This window comes from Trichechus manatus, unplaced genomic scaffold (genome assembly GCF_000243295.1).
Source record: "Trichechus manatus latirostris isolate Lorelei unplaced genomic scaffold, TriManLat1.0 scaffold00180, whole genome shotgun sequence".
Classification (NCBI taxonomy): Eukaryota; Metazoa; Chordata; class Mammalia; order Sirenia; family Trichechidae; genus Trichechus; species Trichechus manatus.
In genome coordinates this window covers 316,744-326,105 of record NW_004444116.1, presented here as the reverse complement: position 1 = coordinate 326,105, position 9,362 = coordinate 316,744, and the positions used below count along the sequence as shown (strand labels likewise).

The following is a 9,362-nucleotide window of genomic DNA, read 5'->3' as shown; positions in this document are numbered from 1 at the left end:
CTAGTTGAATAACCTCAAGTATCATAAACCAATAAAAATGAGATTATTCTGGTCTAACCCTTGCCCAAAGTCACAGAGCTGATCATTTGTAATTACAGAAGTTCTGGGAGGTAGAAAAAAATGTGGATACCAGAAGAAGCTCAAGTTTTAAGGCATGTAAAAGTGGCCAAGGGGAGAAAGAAAAGTGGCCAAAAGCACCAATTCTTTTTTAAAAAAAATTTTTAAATAACTTTATTGAGATGTTAATTCACATACTGTACACTTTACTCATTTCATATGTACAGTGAAGCAATTTTTAGTATATTCACAAGGTTGTGCAACCATCACAAGAATCATTTTTTTTTCTTGTTTTTTCCCCCTTATTTAACAAAAGTGCCAATTCTTATTCAAGCAGGAAGAAGACTGAGAAATAGGCACTGGCTTTGTCTTTCAGAGATCAGCTTTACAAGATCTGTGAGGGTCAAAGCCAGAGGGTATACATTTCATGAATTCTGTAAACAAAACCAAAAAACCTGTTGCCATCAAGTCAATTCTGACTCATAGTGACCCTATAACAAAAGAAACATTTAAAAAAATAGAGTAGCAATAGAAACTGTCTTAGTCATCTAGTGCTGCTTTAACAGAAATACCACAAGTGGATGGCTTTAACAAGGAGAACTTTATTTCTTCACAGTAAAGTAGGCTAAAAGTCCAAATTCAGTACATCAGATCCAGGTGAAGGCTTTCTCTCTCTGTTGGCCTTCTCATCAATGTTCCCCCAGACTAGGAGCTTCTCTGCGCAGGGACCCCAAGTCCAAAGGACATGCTCTACTCCTGGCACTGCTTTCTTGGTGGTATGAGGTCCGCCTGTCTCTCTGCTCACTTCTCTCTTTTATATTTCAAGAGATTGCCTCTTGTAGATTGAGTCCTCCCTTACTAATATAACTGCCACCCATCCTCCCTCATTAACATCATAAAGGCAGGATTTATAACATATAAGAAAATCACACAATACCAGGAATCATGGCCCAGCCAAATTGACACACACATTTTTCAATCCATGACAGAGGCTTTTTTTTCCCAAGATAATGGAGGAACTAAATGTTTATAAGGATTTTAGGACATACTTGATAAGAATGTGATAAAATAACACTAGGATTAGTGTGGGTTATGCTTTAATGAACATATGCTATAGCAAAAAAAAAAAAAAAAAGAAGAAAGTGAAGTAGGGAGGAAGAAGAGAAAAATTTATCCTTATAAGTGTGGAAACTGAACTTGCCTCAACACTATTATCCCAAAATTGGCAGGAAGTTTTTAGTCCTGCACTGAAGCCAGCTCCCTCTGTTCTGCTACTGGGGCCAGCAAGTATGAAAACACACACACATATACACAAAAGATTTACTTTTAAGGGAAGGAGCAGATGTTGGGAAACAGAGGGTTCACTGGTTGTTTGGGGACCCAAAACAGACCCATTGCTGTTGAGTTGATTCCAACTCAGCTCCTTCATAGGACAGAGTAGAACTGCCCCATAGGGTTTCCAAGGGTATAATCTTTACGGAAGTAGACTGCCACGTCTTTCTACTGTGGAGTGGCTGCTAAATTCAAACCACCGACGTTTCAGTTAGCCCTTAACCACTGTGCCACCAGGGCTCCTTTTGGGGACCCAAGACCCAAGATAAGGTGAGGAACTGCAAGATACTTGTAAGGCAGTTGTACACTCTCAGGTTGGAGCCCTCCAGAATGTTACATTCAATATGTTAGGTTTTTAACGTCATCCCCTTGATGTATTGATCACCTATTCATTAAAAAAGAAGAAAAAAAAGTTTGAAACTGGCTTATAGCTAGTAGGAAAGGAAAATTCAAACTATACATATATATATAGCTATACATATGTACCTCTCCATCTGTGGGTGGTTATGCATATGTGCTTTTGTGCTAACATTAATAAAAGCTCAGGTATTATATTACTCTTTAGTGTGAAGTTGTTGATGTCTGATTAGAGTTGAACTCTGACTGAAGGCTTTCCCACAGTCATTACATTTGTAAGGTTTCTCTCCAGTATGAGTTCTCTGGTGAATAATAAGGGATGAGCTTCGACTGAAGCCCTTTCCACACTCTCTGCACTCATGGGGCTTTTCTCCAGTGTGGATTCTCTGATGTTCAATAAGGGATGAGCTTCTGCTGAACACTTTCCCACACTCACTGCACTCATAGGGGTTCTCTCCAGTGTGTATCCTCTGATGATCAGTAAGAGATGAGATCCAACTGAAAGCTTTTCCACATTCACTGCATTCATAGGGACTCTCTCCAGTGTGTATTCGTTGATGCTGGATTATGGTTGAACGGTCACTGAAGGCTTTCCCGCATTCATTACATTTGTAAGGTTTTTCTTGGGTATGAGTTCGCTGATGTTGACTAAGGTTAGTGCTCCGACTAAAGGCTTTTCCACATTCACTACATTCATAAGGTTTCTCGCCAGTGTGGATTCTCTTATGTAGACTAAGGTGTGTACTTCGGCTAAAAGCTTTTCCACAGTCACTGCATTCATAAGGTTTCTCTCCAGTGTGAGTTCTTTGATGTTCAATAAGGTGTGTACTTCGGCTAAAAGTCTTCCCACATTCATTGCATTCAAAAGGCTTTTCTCCACCATGAATTCTACTGTGTACAATAAGGTCTGACTGGTAATTAAAGGCTTTTCTACACTGATTGCATTTACAAGGTTTCTTCTGTGGGAAGAGTTTCTGGTGTTTAATTAATTCTGAATTATTTTTGGAGTTTTTCCTAGATATTAGGGATTTATCTTCCTTTGGAATTTTTTGTTGTGTATCAAGGTTTGAGCTCAGAATGAATTCACTGGGCTCAAGGCCTTTCCCTCCAGTGGAAATTTCCTTGAGGGTCATTGATACTTTTTTGATCCCCATTTTCTCAAAAGAGGACTTCATCTGTGCTGGACTTTGTATATGCCTTGATAACTGGCCCTTACTTTTACAGGCTTCTTCATTCATATTCCCTCTGAGACTTTCCATTGCTGGCCCTGAAAACTCAGGTTCTTCAGAAATAACCTGATTGGTGTTGATGCTTTGGTTTCAGTTCAAATCTCCCTTTCTGAAAGACATTTAAAATGTAAAAGTCACCTGTGTCCACTGTGGAGAACAAGGGAAACAAACTAGCAGAAAAAAAGATAACTAATTTGTAATTCATAAACACTAGAAACTTTTATCTGGGGAGAAAATAAAAAGGAACAATGGAAGAGACATGAACAAGGCCAGAAGAGATAAAAATGCAGAGTTTTTGCAGTGGGTGAGCACAAACACATCAAGAAATATGGGAAGAGTGACTGGATAATATGCTAAGCCCCCACCCCTCAAAATGGAAATGAGCAGATATACCAGCTGATGAGCAGAGAGTAGGGGATTAAAAGTTAAAATGAGCTGTTAGTTACTGTAGCCAATTTGTCATAGGAAATGAGAGAAAAGAAAGGGGTTAGAAGAGTGAAGATTCTCAAGTGTAGAAAAGATGACTCCTCAAAAAGCAAATAGGAAAGATGTCTCAATCAAGCTTGAATGCAACCATTTTCTTGGCATGTCTGAGAGAGGACAAAATTTCATAAATGCTAATTACAACACTGTGACCCCCCACCTACCCCTCAATCCTTCTTTTGATTAGTTTAGTTATTCTTCTGAACAAATCTACAATCATAGACTATCAAAGATTTAACAGAACTTAGAGATCATCTAGGCCAACTCTCACACTCAACAGATAGAAAACCAGTTGAGTAACTTGCCCAAGTCACCCAGATAATTGTAAGCGCTGAAACTAGAACTCAAGTCTCATAAATATCAATTTGGTGGTCTTTTTATGTCACAACTTACCTAGACAGGTATTTTTGGGCCCTCTCTCCTCTTCAGCTCTGTGAAGATCCAGTATCCACAGTTGTTTTCCCTCCAACTGGGTGATCATGTCCAATTCACGTGCTGGGATTCCTACTGACTGGAAATGATTTAACATGAGGCTGTTGGTGCTGGAGACACAAAGGTATTCTGAGCTCAGTCTCAATGCTTTGATATATTAAAAAGGTAAGACGGACTTTCCCAGGGGCTGTGGTAGGAAGAACTCAAGAAAATGGGTATCTGAAAGGGGCTAAAACTGGATTCTAAAAGACAGTTTACATCTCCCCCTGACTAAAAAAAAAAAAAAAAAAAACCACCTATAGAACTTGTTACTCCAGATATCTGGGCCTTACCTCAGACCTAGTAAATTTGATGGAGCCCAGGAATTTGTGTTTTAAAAAGTTTGTGTGACTTGACAAGTTGAACTGTCCAAAAACAGCCTTAAAAACTCACACTGGGTTGCCTAGACAATGCGCTAGCTAGGACCAGCCTCCCCACCAACATGCTTCTCCTAGCAGGAGAGTCTAACCACAAACTCAGTTTCCCATAGGACTGATTGATTCCTCCCCAGCCAGATAGGCCAAAACTTCCCACGGATATTAAGATTTCCAGATACTAGACACATATACAGACACATAGAAACTCCACTGGGGGAAGTTTATACCTAAAAAAAAAGAAAAGAATTGAAACATAATGGTGAAACTTGGAGGTGAGGTCTCTGGAAAAAGCCTTTCTTTGGTCTGCCTGTTATAAGCATTTTATTTATTTATTTTTTATTGTGCTTTAGGTGAAAGTTTACAGAGCAAGTTAATCTCGCATTAAACAGTTAATACACAAATTGTTTTGGGACACTGGTTGCTGTTCTAAGTGTTTTATACATATTAACTTATTAATTCCTCACAACAGCTTGGTGAGAGAGGTACTAGTTATTATTCCTGTAATACAAATAAAGGACTTGAGGTATAGAGAGGTTAAATAATTTGGCCCAAGGCCAAGTGATAAATCCTGGACTCAAACTCACTACACTACACAGAATTGATTGCCTCTCAATAGGAAAAGAAAGAACAACTGCATCCCACTGTCCATTCCTGTGGCCCCTAAGTGTCCAAGAAACTAAACTCCACTGATTCCAGCAGGTAGTCCCTGGAAGGCTGCAGTAAGCACCAATGGCTAAAAGCCCTATTTACATAACCTAAGGATTAAATTCTCCATGCTACACTGAAGGACCACCTCAGTCCAAGTGACTTCCTAGCACAATTCAATGAACCATCAGATAGAGGCCTCGTGATATAAGCATTCATAGAAAATATGGGTTTTGGTCACAGTTCTGTTGGTAGCTATACAGAAACCAGGGAAAAACAACCAATCTGGGTTTCATGTCTCTTCGTCTGTAATAGGAAGAGATTGGACTTGATTGTTTAGTCCAAAGCTATCTGATTGCTGTCAGTTTAAGATCCTAAACTCTGAGGCATATACCCATCTGGCTAGACTAAGGGGATAGGACTAGAATGAACCTACTATTTTTCAAATCCCCAGAGACATGAGAAGAACCTCCATATTTAAAATGAAACCAACAAAGAGTTCAATAAGGCTGTTTTCTTCAATCACCTAATAATGAAACAGAGTGAGGGAGAGTGAAAGAAGACATTAATAGCAGTTTGTAGGCAAACAAGGAACTGGGAAAAATGTGGCAGACTCATCAAGGAAGGGAAGCTCTAGGAAAAGAGAAATAAATGTGTCTCTGCTTGGCAAGATAATACAAACTTTCAGAAAAGAGGGAAGAAACCTAAACTTGTGTGGAATATATACCTTACAGTGAAGTAGACAGTGACCTTTTCCTCTTCCGCCTCCTCTTGGCATTCTTCTTGGTCAAAGGCAGAGCTAGTGAAAGGGAAAAGACTGTCTTATCCTAAGACATTCAGAATCAACAGTCTAGTAATTCCATTTTTGGCTAATTGAATGCAACCTTAAGGATTAAGAGGTAAGATAAATACCCAAAAGTAGTCCCACCCACTCCCATATTCGAAGAAAAGGACAATGCACATTCATATCTAGGTTTAAGTTCCTAGTTCTTTGATAATGAAAGGTAAAGGGGATAGTTCTGTGCCAAATCCCTCCAAACTCCTTCGGTGACCTGAGGCATATTATTAAGCCTATTTGTCAATTTCCTCACATGTGGTAAAGAGTTCATAGGGAGTATGACAGTAGTCCCCTTACTTCCTCCTACAGGTCAAAACAGAAGGCAGCTGACACTGCTCCACCACCGTAGGGCTGTGCATCCCTGGGAAAGTCACTTGCCTTTCAGAAAATCTGGCCTCACTTTGTAAAAATACTAGACCCAAGAAAACCCTGTGGAGCAGTTCTACTCTATAACACATGGGGTCACCATGAGTTGGATCGATAGCAATGAATTTTGTTTTTTCATAAAATAGCCTTACTAGTACTTACTTGTCTTTTCTCACAAAGTTTTGTGCACATTACAGGTTAAAAGATGGCATAGCATTTCTCAAAAAGAATATCATACACAACCTAAGGAGTTTATATTATTGCTGCGCTCACCTCAAACCAATTAATTTGAAAATTGTGATGGTGTACATTTAAGGATGACCCCCTCACCTGTCAGTTTGTCCTACTGTGGTGGCTTGCCTGTTGCTATGGTGCTGGAAGCTATGCCACTGGTATTTCAAATACCAGCAGGGTCACCCATAGTGGACAGCTTTCAGTGGAGCTTCTAGACTAGGACAGATTAGGAAGAAAGTCCTGGTGAAATACTTCTAAAAATTAGCCAATGAAAACTTTATTGATCAAAAGAGAATATTGTCTGATATAGTGTTGGAAGATAAGCCTCCAGGTTGGAAGGCACTCAGAATACACAGTGGCCATAACAATGGACTTAAGCATACCAATGAACATGAAGATGGCACAAGACTGGGCAACGTTTAGTTCTATTGTACGTGGGCTCGCCACGAGTTGGAACCAACACGATGGCAACTAACAACAACATTTACAGAAGGATGCCCTCAGAGAATTTGTGAGGTTCCCTTTAGTAGCTGCCGGACTAATGCATGGACAGATGCTTTCTTTTTCCTGGCTTTGGAAGATGCACATGAAATAGGGAAGGAAAGGCTGATGCATGTGACAGAAGTCTCAGGGAGAGTCCCCAGATATATATATCTCTGAGAGGCCAGGAGGCCACTATCTCCACAAGGTCAGGGTCATACGCTTATTCAGATTCCAGCCAAGGGGTTTATCTACCATGATGTGGAAAATTTCCTCTCCTTTCTTCCTCATCTTTTAGTTATTTGGGTCATCACTTCCTTAATGCTTTATAGATACTATATCTCTGCCAAATCATTACTGTCTAACTAAAGTGATCACAAAGTGCTGCAGCACCAGCAGACCCTATCTGCACCTTCATGTGGCTCTAACTTTCCAGCCCTAACAGCGCTGACCACCTCCTGTTACCCTAACCATCTGAAATTCTTTTGACGGTGCCACTTCCTCCTATCATCAATTCTCGATCCAGAAAAAATTCTCCCTTATTTCCTACCCTCTTCAGTCTGAAGAAATGACCTCATTCGGAAGGAACCATGTTCTGAAGATTCTGAACTAGCCTTCTGCTTGTGCTTTGCTTTGTGGCACTGGGATGACTGCTTCCTGAGCCTTTGCCAATGTTCAAAGGAATTAGCAGGAGGGCCTTGGTAGCCTCACTTCAAACCGTACAATAGAAATAATCTAGAGTTTCAGCTCTACCAAAAGGTGATCTTCAGGCAACAATGCTCATGTAAATTGGTTCAAGATAAAAACAAATGCACCCACAAAGATATATAGAATTTGCTAATGCATCCACCAACAAATAACACCTACAATATTTAAATGCCATTCCCCCATCATCAGAACCATAAAATAAAGGCTATTGCATAAAATAAAGGCTCTGTAACCTCAAGCAAGGTACTTCATCTCTGTGTGCTTCAATTTCTTATCTGTAACTTGAGGATAATTACCCTACATTATCTCATGGGGTTGTTGCAAGGATTAAATGAGTTAAAAGCAGGTAACTCTTGGGGCAGTGCCCGGCACACGGTAAGCACCTGGAAACATCCATCCTAACCCGGGGTTAGAAGCCCTCCCTCGACCAGCTGGAGGACAGCGGAACGCAGTCCTGCTCTTTTCCATCTGCCAGGGGCACACCCGGGGAACACCACCGGCTGTCACGGTAACTGAGGGACTAGGCTGAGGATGCGAGCAGACGCTACGCCGCGTCCCAGCTGCGGAGGCGCCTCCCGGCGGAACCTGCAACCCACACTTCCCGTGGCCCCCTCACCCGTCTCCTCCGAAGGAACCGGGTACTGCCGCACGACCACTCCTCGGATCCTCTAGGCCCACCCTCCCAGGCCCCGGGGCCCTGGGGCCCCGGCGCGCAGCCTCCGGCCGTGCGCGCGAATCCCCGAACACATCCCGGGCGGGACCTGCGCCTGGAGCGGAACTACAGCGCGCAGCGTTTGGGGAAGCCGGAAGGATTAAAGGGAAACCCACGCGTCAACCCGCTTCTCGGTCTAGCGCCCAGCAACATTCACAAGGTCGCAGACACTCAGGTCCTTGATCATCCCCGTCTCCGTTTGTGGGGCCAGTTATTGCCCGAGCAACTGCTGGGACCTGATTGTACTGGCGCGAAGGGTTGCCGCGTACAGTTGATACTGAAGGCTCTGCGCCTGCGCCCGACCTCCTTTGCCCTCCCGGCAGTTCTCTGACTTATTTGCCTAGAGGTCTTTGCAAATTTCTAGCCCCAGTGTGTGAGAAGCTGAGAAGTTGGTGCTAGACTAGGCCTGAGAAAGCGGGTCTTCGAGAGGTTCTGAAGACCTTAATACGCTGTGCAAAATATAGCCCGGAACAGTGGTTTGTAAAAAGATTTTTTTAACAAAATTAATGGGCTTTATTTTTTAGAGCAGTTTTAGGTTTACCGAAAAATTGAACAGAAAGTTCAGATATTCCACATTACCCGCCCCCCCCCCAGTTTCCCCTATAATATAAGATCTTGCATTAGTGTAGTATATAATTTTAAATAGCCTACACTAATAAATCACCTAAGGAGCTTGTTAAAAAAGATTCCCAGGCTTCACATTCAGTGATTGACTTCACTGACCTGAGAGGGTCCCAGGAACGCTGCTTTTTCAACGGGCATCCCAGATGATTCTGATGCAGGTAGTCCCCAGACTATCCCTGGAGAAACAGAGGCTTCTCTGCACAGTCTAAGTGCTTAAATAAAAATTAAATACAGGAGACTTCTCAAATTCCATCTGGAGACATAAAGATGAGTAACATCAGGATCCTACCCTAATCTAGTAGATTTAAAAAAAAAAAAGGACATTTCTACAGAAATTTTTTTTTTTTTTTAATATTTTATTGTACTTCAGGTGAAGGCTTACAGAACAGATAGTTTCTCATGTAACAGTAACACACATGCTGTTTTATGACATTGGTTAACAACCCCAC

At 41.6% G+C, this 9,362-nt stretch overlaps 1 protein-coding gene across 1 annotated transcript; it reads right to left on the bottom strand.

Annotated features, from left to right (window-relative positions):
• Positions 1–1,705: 1,705 nt before the first annotated feature.
• Positions 1,706–3,007, bottom strand: ZNF391 (zinc finger protein 391). Its single transcript, XM_023741409.1, has one exon. It carries the CDS (start codon positions 3,003–3,005, stop codon positions 1,944–1,946), a length of 1,062 nt encoding a protein of 353 aa, XP_023597177.1. The 5' UTR covers positions 3,006–3,007; the 3' UTR covers positions 1,706–1,943.
• Between the last annotated feature and the right edge of the window lie 6,355 nt (positions 3,008–9,362).

Excerpts from the sequence above, each read along its gene's own strand:
- ZNF391 (XM_023741409.1), bottom strand. The coding sequence starts at position 3,005 with ATGGAAAGTCTCAGAGGGAATATGAATGAAGAAGCCTGTAAAAGTAAG.